Source organism: Arachis ipaensis, chromosome B8, assembly GCF_059453495.1.
Source record: "Arachis ipaensis isolate K30076 ecotype BB chromosome B8, ASM5945349v1, whole genome shotgun sequence".
NCBI classification, from domain to species: domain Eukaryota; kingdom Viridiplantae; phylum Streptophyta; class Magnoliopsida; order Fabales; family Fabaceae; genus Arachis; species Arachis ipaensis.
In genome coordinates, this window is record NC_142443.1 from 36405956 (window position 1) to 36424188 (window position 18233).

The following is an 18233-nucleotide window of genomic DNA, read 5'->3' on the forward strand; positions in this document are numbered from 1 at the left end:
CACGATACGGTGAAGTATGATTGTCTCACGATTGGTAGTGATGAGGACCTCCAAGTCATGTTTCTTTGTCGGAGGCAGTTTCCGGAGGTCCGCACACCAGAGTTGCTGGCAAAGCTGGTTGATGTGGTATCCAGCTCAGGGGGTTCGAACCGGAATACCGCCAATGTAGCCACGGCAGCTGGCTCCAGTTCGATGGCTGCTGTGGCTTCTTCCTCCGTCCCAGTTTACGAGCCAGCGGCCCAACTTGTCACCTCTCCGTCATTTGCTGTTGATTTGAATGACGGCGTCCGCGACGAGGTAGGATCCTTTGATGTTCTGCCAAACGCTTTACACGGCATTCCACCGGTTGGCGTCGGAGACGGAGAATTGGGTGATCCTGATGAGGACGACGTTGAGCCCGAAACGATTGAGGATGATAGCGGGGACGAGGTTGCAGCGGCTGGGCCTGCATTGGCTGGCGGTGGTTCTAGCTCTGGCACACAGCAGTATCCACCATATTTTTCTTCGCTGGACCTGGACGCCATGACGCATGAGGGTGCGCTAGGGCACCCTGTTGGATTCGGAGCTAGAGATGCGGAAGGGAATGCTGGTCTCACAGAGTTCCAGGTTGGTCAGCAATTCCAGGATAAAGATGAGGCCCTGTTAAGTGTGAAGACTTACAGCATCCGGCGAGGGGTACAGTACAAGGTGGTGGAGTCCGATCACCGCCGGTATGTGGGGAAGTGTTCCGAGTTCGGGAATGGGTGCACATGATTGATTCGACTCAGTCTCCGGAAGCGCAAGGGCATTTGGGAGGTCAAACGGTACAATGGCCCTCACACTTGCCTGGCCACATCCATATCAAGTGATCACAGAAGTTTGGATCATTCTGTGATTTCGGCGTTCATTATGCCAATGGTTAGGGCTGACGCATCGGTTAGCATCAAGGTGCTCCTGAACGCCACGGCAGCGCATTTTGGTTTTAGGCCAACTTACAGGAGGGTTTGGATGGCGAAGCAGAAGGCCGTTGGCCTCATCTACGGTGACTGGGATGAGTCATACAGCGAGATACCTAGGTGGGTGTTGGGTGTCTAGCTGACGATGCCTGGTACTGTTGCGGTCCTCAGGACGAGCCCGGTTATATCGGATAGGCACAACGGCATCAAGTCTGCGCTTGAGGCCCCGGACGGAGGTTGGTTACCGCCATCTGCGTACCGTGCATTCTGCATACGACACGTAGCGGCTAATTTCGCCCTTACCTTCAAGGGCAAAGACGCTAGGAGGCTTCTCGTGAATGCAGCGTATGCGAAGACTGAGGTTGAGTTTGATTACTGGTTTGATATACTGCGGTCTGAAGACCCGGCGATGTGTGAGTGGGCGAACCGTATTGATTACTCCTTGTGGACGCAGCATCGCGATGAGGGGAGGAGATTCGGTCACATGACGACGAATATCTCCGAGTGTGTGAACTCAATCCTCAAGGGTGTAAGAAATCTTCCTGTAGCATCCCTGGTGAAGGCAACATATGGTAGGCTGGCCGAACTCTTTGTTCGCAAGGGGCGAGAGGCTGAGGCCCAGATGGGCACCGGACAGCAGTTCAGTCAGCAATTGGTGAAGTGTATTGAGGCCAACTTGAAGACGGCCAGGTGCTTCACGGTGACGTTGTATGACCGTGATAACTCCGAGTTCACCGTAGCGGAGACCACTCCGACTGATACTTTCTCATTGGGTACTTACCGAGTATCGCTTGCCTCCCGGACATGTGACTGTGGGTACTTTCAGGCGCTTCATTTCCCATGTCAGCACGCACTTGCATGCTGTGCCTACGCACGTGTGAGCTGGAGCTCCTATGTTCATAGCGTCTATCAGATTAGCTCGGTGTTCAATGTCTATCGGATGGGATTCACAGCTCCAATCCCGGAGGGCTTCTGGCCACCCTACGATGGGCCCACGGTGATTCCGGACCCAAACAGAAGGCGTGCGAGAGAGGGGAGGCCTAGATCCACAAGGATACGGACGAATATGGATGAGGCAGATCCAAACAGGCCAAAACGGTGTGGCCTTTGTCGCCAACCCGGACACACTAGACGTAGATGCCCACAGGTAGTAGGATCGTCTCAGACAGGGCGAAATTAGTTTCCATGATGTTATTGTTAGTGTTATTTACATTTAAGTTGTCTTGTTAGATGCATTGCTTGACCACGTATGTAACTTGTTGAGATTAATGCATTGAACTTTGGTATTTGTGAGTAGTAATGAATATGTTGTGTTTCATTACAAGTTATGCTACAGGACTCGTTGATCCTCATTTTAATAACTAAACGAAATCATTATACCATATCATGTTTCATTTAATACAAATAGTCAACGTCCCCGAACACAAGTTACGAACAACATACATAAACAGAGCACTACATAACAAGAAAACTACACCTAACTATCATACATGACTGAAATAGAGGAAACAAAATACATGAAATGTGACTCATCTAAACAGATGCGAACCAGTACCACAGCGACGTGCTACCCGTGCCCTCTGACCTCGACGGACAAGCGGCTCCTCATCCTCTATCTCATCCTCCTCCTCCTGCGGAGCAGGCTGTACTGGTGGCGCAACACGCAACGGTGCTGCAGACGATCCTGCGATAGACTCTGATGCAGCGGTGAAGGCGGATGTCGGGGTACCTCCAAGACGAAACTGCTGACCAGCGGATGAGGATGGAGGCTCGTTCAGATCAACATCTAAGGGGGCCTGGATCCCTGAGGTCTGGCCAGCTCTGCGGGGGGTCACGTCACCCTGCATGATGGCGGTGATCTCATCTAGGAAGCGTGGACTCCCGAAGTCCCCAACAAACGAGTCTGACCCAACAAAGTCTGCCCACTGTGATCCTGATATGCGCCAAGGTGTACCACCCTGCTCAGCTTGATCATCCGCTGGCACACCAACGAAGTAATCTCCAAGCGGGCCCGATCCAGGTCCAGCGTCACCAGTGTCAGCCCCGTCACCGAGCCCTGTGCCATACCACTCACCTCCATGACCGCCATCGTGTGTACTAGTACCTCCATCGTGTGTGCCTCCTCCAACGTGGCCAGGCTGGTCGTCATCGTCGTCCCCATGGTCAGCACCCCTACTCGCCGTATGATCCGGCCACCTCCACTGACGCTGGCTCCTCCGTGTCCCAACACCCATCCTCCTCTCAACCCTGCGCCTGTCAGGCACGTCATCCGGAGGATCCATGTCAGGCACTCGCCCCGGACCCCGCTGTGAGGCCTCAAGTGGTATAGGAACTGATCTCGGATCCCCCAGCTGAGTGTCCGGGGCCAAGAACCTCTTCCCATGCTGACTCCACCACTGAAGGAACTGATGAGACGGTCCAGGGTCGGCAACAACGTCGAACCTCAATACACTGTCCTGACGAGCGTCCCAGTATGCATGCCACTTCGGCATGGAAGAGGGGAACCATCGATCGCCGCCTCTCCCGTCCTTGGACATCAGAAAGTCGATGTTCAAGGCGGGACGCGGAGGGGCCTGTACCCCTCCAAACTGAGGAAGAACACGATCTATCTGATGCCACTCTATGACAGCAAAGTAGATCAGCGCGGTCACAGATCGCCACACCGCCATGTGCCGAGGCTCCAAAACCTCCGGGTGCAACACCTGAAGTACGTCGGGGCTACTGTACGGCATCCATATAAACTGCAGAACAAACCCACCCTTATCAGGGCAACTGTACGACCCAAGTGTAAAATATTTAACTAAAAGAGCATCAGTTATTAATTAGCATACTAACCTCCCTGGACTGTAACCGGTCTATCCTAAGCCTCCACGTCCGCACTCTCGGACCCTTCTCGCTACCGGAAGGGTTGTAACCTGCCCATCTGCACCATACACATGAGTTACATATACTAATATCTGTGTTTACATTATGCAATAGAGTATTAACATACACGCAATTCTGTAAGTCATATTGAAAAAGAATAGGCCCAGTATAGTACCTCGACGCCAACGGCCAGCTGAACGTCTCATATCCTGCAGGCCTAAACTGAGGAAACCGCCAAAAAATCCAAGACTACAGTAGCTGGAGCGGGCCCGCTAACTTCACAACATGTCTGTTTGCCACTCTGCACATGCACCGGTACAACCAGGCCAGTGCTGCCGAACCCTAGCTGTACGTACCCAGCTCCTCCAGCCTCGCTACATATGGAAGCCATCTAATGTGAATCCAGTTGCCAGACTTGTCCGCAAACAGCTGCGTGCCCAGCAACATCATGATGTACGCACGGACGTATCGGCGAACAGTGTCATCATCTGCATCCTCAGGGCACTCACCAAAGGTCTCCTGAAACCAGCTGCAGTTCACTGCGTACTTCTGAACCTGACTGGGAGGAGGTATAACTCCTAGCAACTCCTGGAACCAGACCCAGGGTGGACGGCCGCCATCGATGTATATATGGAACTCTGACAGGCAACCGCTCACGTAACGGCCATTGACTGGCAAACCCAGCTGGTATGCCACGTCCTGGAGGGTGATCGTGCACTCTCCGAACGGCATATGAAACGTGTGCGTCTCGGGATGCCATCTCTCCACGAATGCATTGACGAGCGCCTCGTCTAGCTGGAACCACCGGTCGTTCAGCCTTGCAAGATAGTATAGCCCTGCCATCTGCAAGTATAGAACGTATCTGTCATCAAGACGCATGCCCTGCTGCCGCCTCATGCTCCTAATGCATCGCTCGGGCTGCGCATGAAAAGAACCGCATACTGAGATATATAACTACATAGGTTTTAACAGTAAACCGGTTTACATTAACCATTTTGCTAAATTAAACAGCATAACATTACATGAAAGATAACTAACTGGAAAACAAACCCTAAACCACACAACTAAACCGCTAGCATATACCACAATTAACGAGAGCCATTAACAAGAAACAAATTCAATAAACCGGCTTACTTAAACCACCTAGCATTAAACAACTACCCTAAACCACATAAAAAAACCGCTTGCAAAAACCGCTTACAAAAACCGCTAACATAAACCACCAACATAAACCACTACCAAAAACCACTGACTTAAACCACTAACAAAAACCACTACCTTAAACCACCACCCTAAACCACTAACATAAACCACTAACTTATACCGCTAGCTTAAACCACTATCATAAACCACCTACATAATCCCCTCACCTAAACCACCTACATAAACCAGTAACATAAAGTACCGTCTAACCAAGATACAAAACCACTAAGGCACAACTAACGCTTGAATCAAAAATATTTCCGTACTAACCTCGTCGTTGATGACCCCGGCTATATGAGCGACTCCGTCCAACCGATATAACCGTGCCGGATCGTCCCCCATCAGCAGAGTAGTCCGTTCAGGTCTTCCTCGGAGAGAATCTGGGTCGTTTTCTCTGAGATTTTGTGGGGTAGGGGGGAGGGATAATGGTTCGAATGAGGGTGATTCGAACTCCTTATATAGTCGAATCACACCTAATTCGAACCAGCCTGGTTCGAATTATGAAGGAGTGCACTAGGAGTAATTCGAACCGGCCTGGTTCGAATTACATGGAATTGAATTCAAAGCATAATTCGAACCACCCTGGTTCGAATTATGTATGAGAGAAGTTCGAACCTTAGTGGTTCGAATTATGTATGGGAGAGGTTCGAGCCTTAGTGGTTCGAATTATTCAAAAACGTACAACACTAAATCGAACCATGTTGGTTCGAATTATGAAGGAGTGCAATTCGAACCGGCTTGGTTCGAATTATATTAAAATACACTTTGGCTCATTGCTGAAACGAAATTGAATTTGGCGCATTTTGGTTACAAGATTCTTGCTTTGGCTCAAATTGGTTTTTTGCCCTTTATGAAAATTCATTTGTGTTATCGTTTTATACTATTTTTCGTATACGCATGAATCTTGTTTATGAATACTTTTCTTATATATGATTGACGATTTGTTGTGTACAACAGTGAATGGAACAAAATAGCAGAACTAAAGTATAAGGGTGAGAAAAAATATGAAATTGAATACTATATTTATCTTTAAACAATAATGAGAATATATAATATTACGCTTAAGTGAAAAAAATTACAAAACTTCATATACAAAAAAAAAAAATATTATAATACTCTTTTAATATATGCGTAATAATTGCATTCATACAAATAAAACTACACTAAGAGAGACCTAATTTTTTCTCTCTAATTAGACTCATCGCCCGCACTTACTAATTATGTTTTTCTTGCAAAACTAATTGCTTACACATAATAGATTAAGCCACATGTCAAAACGTGATTTACAAGTTCTTACTATCTATGATGTCATATTATCGACATCTTTTTGTGATTTGTAAATGTAATTGCTATCTCTACATCTTGAACTACAACTAAAAAATTATTTAATACAGACAAATTTACAGACAGATTTAGTCTTTATTATAGACGAATTTTTGGTTACCGACGAAATTACCGACAGATTTTGTCCTTCTGTAAAAGTCTCGTCGAAAATTATTTACTAACGGATTTTTTCCGTCGAAAAATTACCGATGAATTTTTACCAGTTACGGACAGATTTTCCCTCGGTAAATTCTCCCCTCCATTTCCCTGAAACGTCAAAATTTTCGACGGATTTTCCGTCGGTAATTATAGAGATTTTTCGACAGATTTTCCGTCGAAAATTAGAGACAGATTGTTCAACGGATTTTCTGTCGGTAATTGGCAACAGATTTTTCGTCTGTAATTGAAACCTTGGAAAATCATCCCAAACTCTGAATACGGATAGAAAATCCATCTATAAATCCGTCAGTAAGGTAAAATAGAATTTTTTTTAGATTTTTTCATTGAAAAATAAACTTGTTTTCATACAAAATAAATATGGTACATTTATAACTTGTTTTCATTAGCACAAGTTAATTGTTCTACACTCCACACTTCACAAACTGAAATCCAAAACGTGTATTTAAGTATTAAAATAGAAATTATATTGTGAGCTTTGGCTCTATTATCATCGTCCCCTGGGCCTTGACTAGTTTCATTCTCGGCAAGTAGCTTCTCTTGAATAGTCCCTCAACTATGTTGCCACATACAAAGTTGAAGCATCCAAAATCTTCCTTTCTTCTCATTTCCTGCACAAATATCATTATTATCAAAGCATTAGTTTTGAAAGCAAAACTGATAGAAAGAAAGGTTTGTACTATACTAATACCTTAGGTGGATTATAATCCCAGTTCATGTGAAGTGCTTTCCTTCTGCAGCTTCTTCTTCTACTCATCATGATTAGTTCTCCAAGTGTTGGTACCTTCCTCATCGTCATCTCACTGCCATTAGCACACTCTCCATCATCAACATCTTCTTCTGCCTTTACTTTTGCTGGTTGAGTCAAAAACAGAAAGTTCTCGTCCCTTTTAAGAAAGCCTAATTTTGGTTTCAACTTCAGGTTCAACTCTCTATCTTGTGTAACTCTCTGTCTCTGAGCAAGTTGCCCACAATGTGGTTTCAACTTCAGGTTCAACCAATGACTTTTCCCCATTGATTCATCAATGTCAAACCTAAATGGTTCAAGCTCCATGCCAGTAATAGCTTCACTACTCTCATCATTGGGAACAATGTTAGCTAGTGAAGAAGAATAAAGTGAGAAATTAGGTAGTGGTGTTCCAGGTTTTTCTTCCCAAAAAAAGGAAACTGAGGCTATTAGTTTGAGTGGAGGTTCAGGACAAGGAAACTGACTGCTACATGAACACAACTCTGGCATATATTATAGGTGCAGGGAAGTGGCAGCATTAAAATAGGACATGTTAATACAATTAAAATAGTAGAATAGGACATCTCTTAAGAAAGTGATGGTTTCAGTGGCTAAGAGAAGGGGGGGTTGAATCTTAGCCTCCTTTTTGCTTGATTACACTTTCCGGTCTTTGAGGAGACTTTTCTGTTTTTGCCTCGTCCCTAGCCACGAGACTCTTTATTTTTGTCTCGTCACTTGGCACGAGATATTTTTTGGTTTTAGCTCCTGTGTAGTAGAAACAGAAATGGAGTAGTAGAGAAAGAGAATTACACCCAGATATATCCTGGTTCAGCTGCTAAGTGCAGTGCAGCCTAGATCCAGTCTCCATCACAACTATGATGGAATTTCACTATAATCAATCCTGATTACAAGCTGTAAAGTGCTAACCCAACTTACAAGGGATTCCCACAGAATCATGAAACACAACATAGATGAACAAATGAGCTCTATGGACATCTATGACTTTTTCTTTTAATTTTGCACTCTCTGCCTTTTTCCGCTCTATGGTTTTTTCATACAAACCTCACTGTTTGCCTTTTTCCATGAGACTCAAGACATGAAAAAATTAAACAGAAAAATACTAAACAGAATACATTGAAGGAGAAGAAAATCTGTAAGCTTAGGTAGCTCTGAGAATCCTGTGCCTTGCACTCTCACTGCTTACTTCTAACTCCTTGCTCCAAACAGTGGTTGTTCTCCCTTTTTATAGAAGAGAGAAGCCTCCACACTTGAAGCCAAAACCCAAGCCAACTTCTTCTTCTTCAATAAACAAAACCGGTTCGGCCACATAGAGAGAGAAGAGATAACCATGCAAAACCCAACATGAAATTACCTCTAGTCCTTTCTTGGTCACCACTCTTCATCAATCCGAGCTCTCCATCCTTGGCTTGCTCTCCAAGATGAATTTCTGGCCCTTGATGCTTCATGATGATGATGACTTCATCTGCTTCAATCTCTGCCTCTACCATCACTTCGCCACTCTAGCTACTTCCTGTGGTGGTTGAGCAGAATCAAAGACAAGTCACGCCTCCAAGAATCTCCTCCTTGCTGGCTGAATCTCCTTCTTCTTTTTTTGGGTATGAGGAGCCCGAGATTACCTCACCAAATCTTACCATTATTGGTGATAATCTCAGCCACTACATACTTTTATTTTGTTATGTTTTCTTGCCATCATTGTGATGGTCTTTAAACTTGCTCTTCCTTCACTTCGGTAACTCCATGTAGCTTCCATGGTTCCTTGGATAATAACCGAAGCAGAGAAAGAAATGAGAGAGAAGAAAGTTTGAAGAAAAGCAATCAAGTGTATCTGAGTAAATTAATTAAAGTGAATTGCTTTTACTTCCCTTAGGTGGAGTAGTGTGTAACAATGCTAATCCCATCATGTCAACTTGTCAAATTCTCTCTCATAGTTCCCATGCAATAAATGGCAATTGAATGAATTTTGGAATCTATCACATGTTTAAATTCTTGGATCCGTTGGAAGCAATTTTGCTTTCTTTCTTCATTGGTTTCGGATCATGCATGAGGAACTTCCATCAAATATAAAATTGGGCTTAGTTACAACAACATTTAATTTCTAGCCCAATAATAACATTTGCTTTCCTGATGAATTTTTGGATCATGCATTGAGCAAATAGGAAAGCATTTATTTGGGCTTGTAGTAATAATAACTCAATCTGGCCCGATTAGAACAAGAAACAATTCAGCCATACTCATCATATATTCTAGCATCAAACCAAAGCTGAATTTTTTTTATTTAATTGGGCTTGTATCAGAATTTTATTTTTGGCCCAATTAGATACCTGCATCACAAAATTATTAATTAACATATGTTAAATGAAAATAAAATTAATAATTTTGTAATTAATTATTTCAATAATGTTTGTTCATCATCAAAATTAAATTAGAGTTTTCCAAACTCATCAATCTCCCCCTTGATGACAAACATTATTAAAATTGAAATGGAAAGAAATTCTAAAGATTGGAGTATAGAGTACTCCCTTTGAATATGTGAATTTCTCCCCCTTTCTAATTGTCACATGGCTCCCCCTTAATATATGCTGTTTTTACCAAGGGAGGCACTAACCTGTAACAACTTTAATCAAGCTTCAAGTAACAATGTTATTCAACATATTAATTTTGAAAATGTTGAATGCTTGATTTATGAGCAGAATTGGATGATAATCAAAACTCATTTGTTATCAATAAATTGATTTTCTGCTCAAACTACACCATAATCAACCAAAATTTGTTTTTAGCAAAAGACTTGCTGTTCAAAAATATTTTTCAATAAATCAGAGCAATCTTTGTAGGAAAAATATTTTTCAATCATGATTTAATCTTTTCAAACACAGCAATTTTCATCATTAACAGAGGTGATCATGAATTCTTTTCTCAAAGAATTTCATCCCCTGTTCCAGTTTCAATTTTTGGGATTATTTTCCTCCCCCTTTTGACATCAAGGGGCACCTGCAAGAAATATTGAACATGGAAACATAATATGCAAAATATAACCCAGAACATAATCCAAAAGTGTTTAACAAAGTGTCACACAGTTATACGACTATCAGTTTGCAACCTAACATAACAAAATAACAAATTGAGCCAAAGTGTGCCAATATCAAATAGTAACCAGAAAGTTAATCATCAGAGAGATTAAAGTCAGATCCCTCAGCTCCTGCATCACTACCAACTTCATCATCAAGGCTTTCAAGCATTAGACCGACCCTTTCTTGACATTTCTTCCAAGCCGACTCATTTTCATATGCAAGTTTGCGAGCAGACTTGTGAAATTGAACCATGAGTTCGGACATGTTGGAGAATTCTGTGAGGATTTCTCTGAGGAAACCGGTCGTCTTTGAGGATTCTGGGCGGCTCTCAAAGTCGTCATCAGAAGCCATTGATTTCTTTCCCTTTTTAACAGTCTCGCCTCCTTTGATCATAGAGACCTTGTTCTCTACATCTTCATTGGTTAAATCTACCTTAAAGTACTCAAAAATACATGTGAGAAACATTCCATAAGGTAGATTAGCCTTTTTTGTACTCTTCACAGACTCCCACATGTGTCTAATCATAATATAACTAAATGAAATGGAAGATGAAGTAACAAGAGCAAATATTATGAGACAGTCAGATACGGTTACCCTGTTGTGAGAACCACTTTGAGGAGTGAGAATGTGAGTTATGATGCGGTGCAGCAGAGAGTTAGTTGGACCCAAAGCTTTGTGAGTAGGAACAGTTCCATCCAGGCCAGACAAGTTTTCACAAATTTGATGAAGAACCTGCTTGTATGTAACCCCTACATGTGAATCCCATTTATCACTCATGTAAACTTTTGGCCCTTCATCAATGTATCCAAGGGCAGAAGCAATGGTTTCAGAATTCAGGGTGATATGAACCCGTTTCACATAAGAATGAAGGCTGCCATCAATAAACCTCAGATTCGCATAAAACTGTCTTACCAACCCTGGGTACACCATTTTATGAATAAGGAGCAATGGTGACCATTTGAGACTATCAAACAGGGGCTGGAGATTAATTCCTTTGGAGGCCAGAGACTCGAGATTCACTAAGTAAGAGGGGCACAGATGCCGTTTTTCTAAAACTTCTTTGTGAAATTCATAGAAAGCGCACATAGAGAACCTTGAAGGATCAAAATGTGAGTGAGGTTTGTGAAACTTGTTCTTGAAATCCATTGAACCAAGGTTAGTGGGTTCTCTGGTTTCATGAAGCACGAAACCCTTGGCCTTGTGAGAACTCTTTCCGGATGCATGGGGAGTTGATCTCTTCGGAGGTGATGGTGGAGGGGAAGGAATAGGTGATGTATGAGACTCTTCTTCTTCTTCCACGGGGGCCGTTCCTTTCTTCTTTCTTGAGGAGGTTTTTGTGGCAATGACCTTTCTTCTCATTGTGTCTGTTTGTTTTGAGGGAGGTGAGGGTGATGATGATGATGTAGAGTGAATGTGAATGTGAGTGTGTGATTGTGGAGTGGACTATTTTTGAGAGAATAAGAGCCTTTCACTTTTCCTGGGAGCAGTTTTCTTTTTCATGGTTAGGAGAGAAGAGAAGTTGAATATGAAAGGGTGAGGAAGGCCGAACGAAGTGAGGGAGGAGGGAGGTTAGTGGTGCAATAAATGTGGAGTGGAGAGAGATAATAGATGGAGTTATTAACCATTAATGGCGCGGTTATTAACCAAGGGGGGTTTCAAAAACTGAAAAGGATTTTCCTTAAATCAAGGGATTAGTTGGAAGGAAAGATTTGATTTGAAAACATGCTTTTTCCAACAAGATTTGATAAGACAACTAAGGAATTGTGATTTTATTTTAAAAAAATGAGGAACTAACTAAACTGTCATGGTGGGGTCAAAAACTATTAGGTGGGGCCCATAAAATTGAATTCTGCATTGCCTCCCCCTTAATTATTGCTCTTCCATCATGTCCTCATTTTTATCTCGTTCAAACCTACGAGACAAAACTGAACAGAATCAAATATTCACAAGTTATCAATAGAACTTAAATCAACCATTCCCAAACATTTTCTCAAGGTACAGAATCTGTCTTCACAGAGGGGTTTTATAAAAATATCAGCAATTTGGTCTTTAGATTTTACAAATTGAATATCAATAGCACCCTTTTGCACATGCTCTCTAATAAAATGATATTTTATCTCAATGTGCTTGGTTCTTGAGTGCAAAACATGATTTTTTGAAATGTTTATAGCACTCATGTTATCACAAAATAAGGGAATACTATTGATTTTTAATTTGTAATCCTCTAATTGTGTTTTTAACCATATTAATTGTGAACAACAAGCAGAGGCAGAGATATATTCAGCTTCGGTTGTGGATAGAGCCACTGTGGCTTGTTTCTTGCTTGACTACATATTAAGTGAGCTTCCAAGGAAGCAACACATGCCAGATGTGCTCCGTCTATCCACTCTATCTCCCGCATAATCTGCATCACAAAACCCTACTGCACAAAAATCATCAGATTTAGGATACCATAATCCAAAATTACAAGTCCCCTTAATGTATCTAATGATGCGTTTAACAGCCGTAAGATGAGATTCTTTTGGGTGAGATTGAAACCTTGAGAAAACACCCACACTTTGGACAATATCCGGTCTAGAGGAGGTAAGATACATAAGTGAACCTATCATTCCTCTATACCTTGTTTCATCCACATCTTGGCCATCATCATCCTTTTCAAGTTTTGTGTTAGGATGCATTGGTGTACCCATTGACTTGGAATTTTCTAGGCCAAACTTTTTGATAAGCTCTTTTGCATACTTTCCTTGGTGAATAAAAGTACCACCAGGAGTTTGTTTAATTTGGAGGCCAAGAAAGAAGGTTAGCTCTCCCATTAAACTCATTTCAAACTCACTAGTCATAAGTTTTCCAAACTCTTCACACAAGGATACATTGGCCGATCCAAATACAATGTCATCAACATAAACTTGAACAAGAAGTATATCATCATTAGATGCTTTAATAAATAAAGTAGTGTCAGTGGTACCCCTTTGAAAATGATTTTCCAACAAGAAGGCACTAAGCCTTTCATACCAAGCTCTTGGAGCTTGTCTAAGACCATAAAGAGCCTTAGTTAATTTGAAAACATGATTTGGAAACTTTTTATCCTCAAAACCGGGGGGTTGTGCCACATACACCTCTCTATCAATAAACCCATTAAGGAAAGCACATTTAACATCTATTTGAAACATTTTGAAGCCCTTATGGGCAGCATAGGCAAGAAGCAACCTAATTGCTTCCATTCTAGCTACCGGAGCAAAAGACTCATCAAAATCTATTCCCTCTTCTTGATCGTAACCTTGGGCCACTAATCTAGCCTTGTTACGAACAACTTGTCCATCCTCACCAAGTTTATTTTTAAAAACCCACTTAGTACCCGTTACATTCTTACCATCCGGATGAGGTACTAGTGTCCAAACCTCATTCTTGTCAAATTGAGCAAGCTCCTCTTGCATGGCCTTGACCCAAGATGGATCTTCAAGAGCTTGTTTGACATTGTTGGGCTCCATTTGTGACAAGAGAGCAAAGTTGTTAGGTTCGGTTTGCCTTTTGGTGGAGGATCTTGTTGTTACACCTTGAGAGGGGTCACCAATTATGAAGTCATAAGGATAACCCCTCATAGACTTCCATTCTCTAGGCTTTCGGATAAACGTTGAGCTTTGATGAACTTCTGGTGGTCTCACTGTTTCAGTTTCTCGTGCCTGCTCAGGAGACAAAATGGAAATGTCTCCTCCAATCTGACGAGACAAAATCGGGCTGACAGATTCTACATTTTGCACAGATTTGAGATTTTCTTTGCTTGTTCCAGCTTCTTCACCATCTGAATCATTATCTATCACAGTACTGGGAATTAAGTTAGAATCACAAAAAGTAACATGTATGGATTCCTCTATAGTTCTATACTCTTTGAGATAAACTCTATAGGCCTTGCTTGTGGTGGAATATCCAACAAACATTCCTTCATAAGATTTTGGATCAAACTTTTCAAGGTTTTCCTTATTGTTAAGTACAAAGCATTTGCATCCAAAAACATGAAAGTACTTAAGATTTGGAAGGATTCCTTTTCATAGCTCATAAGGGTTTTCTTTAATCCTTTTCTAATGATTGTTCTATTCAAAATATAACATGCTGTGTTCACAGCTTCAGCCCATAAAAATTTAGGAATCTCATTCTCACATAGCATAGCCCTAGTCATCTCTTGAAGGCTTCTATTCCTTCTTTCAACCACCCCATTTTGTTGGGGGGTTCTAGGGCATGAAAAATTATGAGAAATTCCTAAGTCATCACAGAATTTTTCAAAATCTTGATTTCCAAATTCTCTTCCGTGATCACTTCTCAAATGGGCAATTTTCAAATCCTTTTCATTTTGAATTTTCTTGCAAAGGGTGGAAAAGGCATGAAAGGTATCATTCTTTTGAGCAAGGAAAAGTACCCAACCAAATCTAGAGTAATCATCTACCACCACAAGACCATAGTGTTTACCTCCTAAACTTTGAGTTCTAGTAGGACCAAAAAGATCAATATGTAACATCTCCAATGGCCTTTTGGTTGAGATTCCATCTTTTGATTTAAAAGATGATTTTACTTGTTTGCCCAATTGGCAAGCATCACAAGTAAGATCCTTATCAAACTTAATATTTGGAATTCCTCTAACCAAATTCTTTTTGACTAGCTTAGAAATTTGGTACATGCTAGCATGACCCAACTTTCTATGCCAAAGTCATTTTTTAGATTCAAGAGATGTAAAGCATGTTACATTTTATTCTTTTAAATCCTCAAGAGTTAATCTATACACATTGTTGCATCTTTTGGCTTCAAATAAAATTTTCCCAGTTTTCTCACAAACAACCAAACAAACAAACTTCTTAAAAATAACTTCAAAACCTAAATCACACAATTGACTAACACTAAGTAAATTATGTTTCAAGCCATTCACAAGAAGAACATCATTTATACAAGAAGAAAAGTTTTTACCAACTTTCCCAACAGCCACTATTTTTCCTTTCGCATCATCACCAAACGTGACAAGTCCTCCATCATATTCATAAAGTTTTATGAAGAAGGTTGTCTTTCCGGTCATATGCCTAGAGCATCCGCTGTCCATATACAACATATTTTCTTTTCGTTTGGATGTTAGGCACACTTACAAAGCAAGCTCAAGTGACCTTAGGTATCCAAATTTTCTTGGATCCTTTCACGTTAAACCATCTCCTATGTCCTAAGCCATTGTAATAAAAAACAACTTTACAAACTTTAGCACCAATCATTCTTTCACCAAAGAAACATTGAATAGGAAAGTGTCCATTTCGATTGCATAGCCTACAAAATCTTGGAGTTGCTGTTTTGTTAAAGTAGGTGGGGTCTTGATACCTTGTATCATTTGAAGATGAAGCAATATTTTCAAAATGAGATTTTTCAGATTTATAAAACCCCAACCCCGCCTTGTCATAAAGAGGTTTTTGACTAGCTAAGATTTGATTCAAATTTTCAGAACTTTGGGTGAATTTGGCTAAGTCTTCTTTAAGCCTTTTAACCTCTTTAAGCAACTCTTCATTTCTTTTAAAACAATCTACATATGCAAGAACGGAATGATCACTTTCACAGCTCTTAATTTGGGCTTTTAACTGCTTATTTTCTTCAACAAGATCACAAGCAGTTTCGGCCTCCCTTACTTTTTCTTTAAGAAAACTGTTTTCAGCTTTAAGAATGGTGATTTGTTGTTCAAGTTCTTGATTTTCCAGCAGAAAACATCTTATTTTTTCAGAAAGGTGGTCTATCATAAGATGAAAATCTTCAGTGTTAGGATTATGAAAGACTACCTTATCTATGTGATCTGCCATGAGACAAGGTTGTGACTTGGTCTCGGATTCCTCATCATCATCATCCGAGTCATTTTCCAAATCTTCCCATGAAGCCATCAGTCCCTTCTTCTTTCCTCTTTTTGGCTTCTCTTCCTTCTTCAACTTGGGACAATCAGATTTGAAATGCCCCATTTCCTTGCAGTTGTAACAAGTTACTTTGCTAAGGTCTTTCTTCATTTTTCTTGAGCTGCTGCCTTTGCCTTTGAGCTTCATCATTTTCCTGAATTTTTTTGCAAACAACACAAATTCATTTTCAAATGAGTTATCACTGGATTCATCATCCAGAGGGTTAGTGACAGAAGAAAAAGTTATTCCTTTCTTTTTTGAATCCTTTTTCAAGTAGGTGTTTTCAAAAGCAAGTAAATTTCCTCTCAAATAATCATAAGTCATAGAGTCAAGACCACTACTCTCAGAGATAATTAAAGCTTTTGTTTCCCACTCTTTTGTGAGACATCTCAACACTCTTCTTACTAGCACAGATTCAGGATACTTGATTCCCATAGCATCCAAGCCAACAATGATGGTGTTAAAGCGTTCAAACATCTCATCAATGGATTCTCCTTCCTTCATTGTAAACATTTCATACTCTCTGTTTAACATATCAATCCTGGTCTTTTTCACAATGGTTGTTCCTTCATGAGTAACTAGGAGTTTATCCCAAATTTCCTTTGCTGTTGTGCAACGTGATACCCGTCGGTACTCCTCAAAGCTGATAGGACAGTTGAGCAGATTGATGGCCTTGGCGTTGAGCTCCACCTTTTTTCTATCTTCATCCGTCCAACTTGCTTCAGGTTTAAGAGAAACAACTCCTTCGGCACTTGTAACAGTTGGATATTGAGGCCCTTCCAGGATGATCTTCCACAGTCTGTAATCTACTGCTTGTACAAATATCTTCATCCTCTCCTTCCAATAAGTATAATTTTTCCCATTGAAAAGAGGAGGTCTGTTGCTTGATTGTCCTTCGGTCAGATTGTAGGACACCACATTTGAGCCACTGTTTTCTGCCATGAGGATCTTTACTCCAAGCTGCAAAGCTTGATCTCTTTGAGACCAAGCTCTGATACCAATTGATGGTTTCAGTGGCTAAGAGAAGGGGGGGTGAATCTTAGCCTCCTTTTTGCTTGATTACACTTTCCGGTCTTTGTGGAGACTTTTCTGTTTTTGTCTCGTCCCTAGCCACGAGAATTTTTATTTTTGTCTCGTCACTTGGCACGAGATAATTTTTGGTTTTAGCTCCTGTGCAGTAGAAACAGAAATGGAGTAGTAGAGAAAGAGAATTACACCCAGATATATCCTGGTTCAGCTGCTAAGTGTAGTGCAGCCTACATCCAGTCTCCATCACAACTATGATGGAATTTCACTATAATCAATCCTGATTACAAGCTGTAAAGTGCTAACCCAACTTACAAGGGAATTCCCACAAAATCATGAAACACAACATAGATGAATAAATGAGCTCTATGGACATCTATGGCTTTTTCTTTTAATTTTGTACTTTGCCTTTTTCCGCTTTATGGCTTTTTCATACAAACCTCACTGTTTGCCTTTTTCCATGAGACTCAAGACATGACAAAATTAAACAGAAAAATACTAAACAGAATACATTGAAGGAGAAGAAAATCTGTAAGCTTAGGTAGCTCTGAGAATCCTGTGCCTTGCACTCTCACTGCTTACTTCTAACTCCTTGCTCCAAACAGTGGATGTTCTCCCTTTTTATAGAAGAGAGAAGCCTCCACACTTGAAGCCAAAACCCAAGCCAACTTCTTCTTCTTCAATAAACAGAACCGGTTCGGCCACATAGAGAGAGAAGAGATAACCATGCAAAACCCAACATGCAATTACCTCTAGTCCTTTCTTGGTTACCACTCTTCATCAATCCGAGCTCTCCATCCTTGGCTTGCTCTCCAAGATGAATTTCTGGCCCTTGATGCTTCATGATGATGATGACTTCATCTGCTTCAATCTCTGCCTCTACCATCACTTCGCCACTCTAGCTACTTCATGTGGTGGTTGAGCAGAATCAAAGACAAGTCACGCCTCCAAGAATCTCCTCCTTGCTGGCCGAATCTCCTTC

General features: G+C 41.4%; 1 protein-coding gene across 1 annotated transcript; it reads left to right on the plus strand.

Moving 5' to 3' along the window:
* The first annotated feature begins 1557 nt into the window (after window positions 1-1557).
* On the plus strand, window positions 1558-2115 carry LOC148547703 (uncharacterized). The gene has a single exon (XM_088495529.1). The coding sequence runs from the start codon at window positions 1558-1560 to the stop codon at window positions 2113-2115; it is 558 nt and encodes a 185-aa protein (XP_088351655.1).
* Window positions 2116-18233: the final 16118 nt, after the last annotated feature.

Coding starts and splice junctions, on each gene's coding strand:
- LOC148547703 (XM_088495529.1), top strand. CDS start 1,558: ATGGGCACCGGACAGCAGTTCAGTCAGCAATTGGTGAAGTGTATTGAG.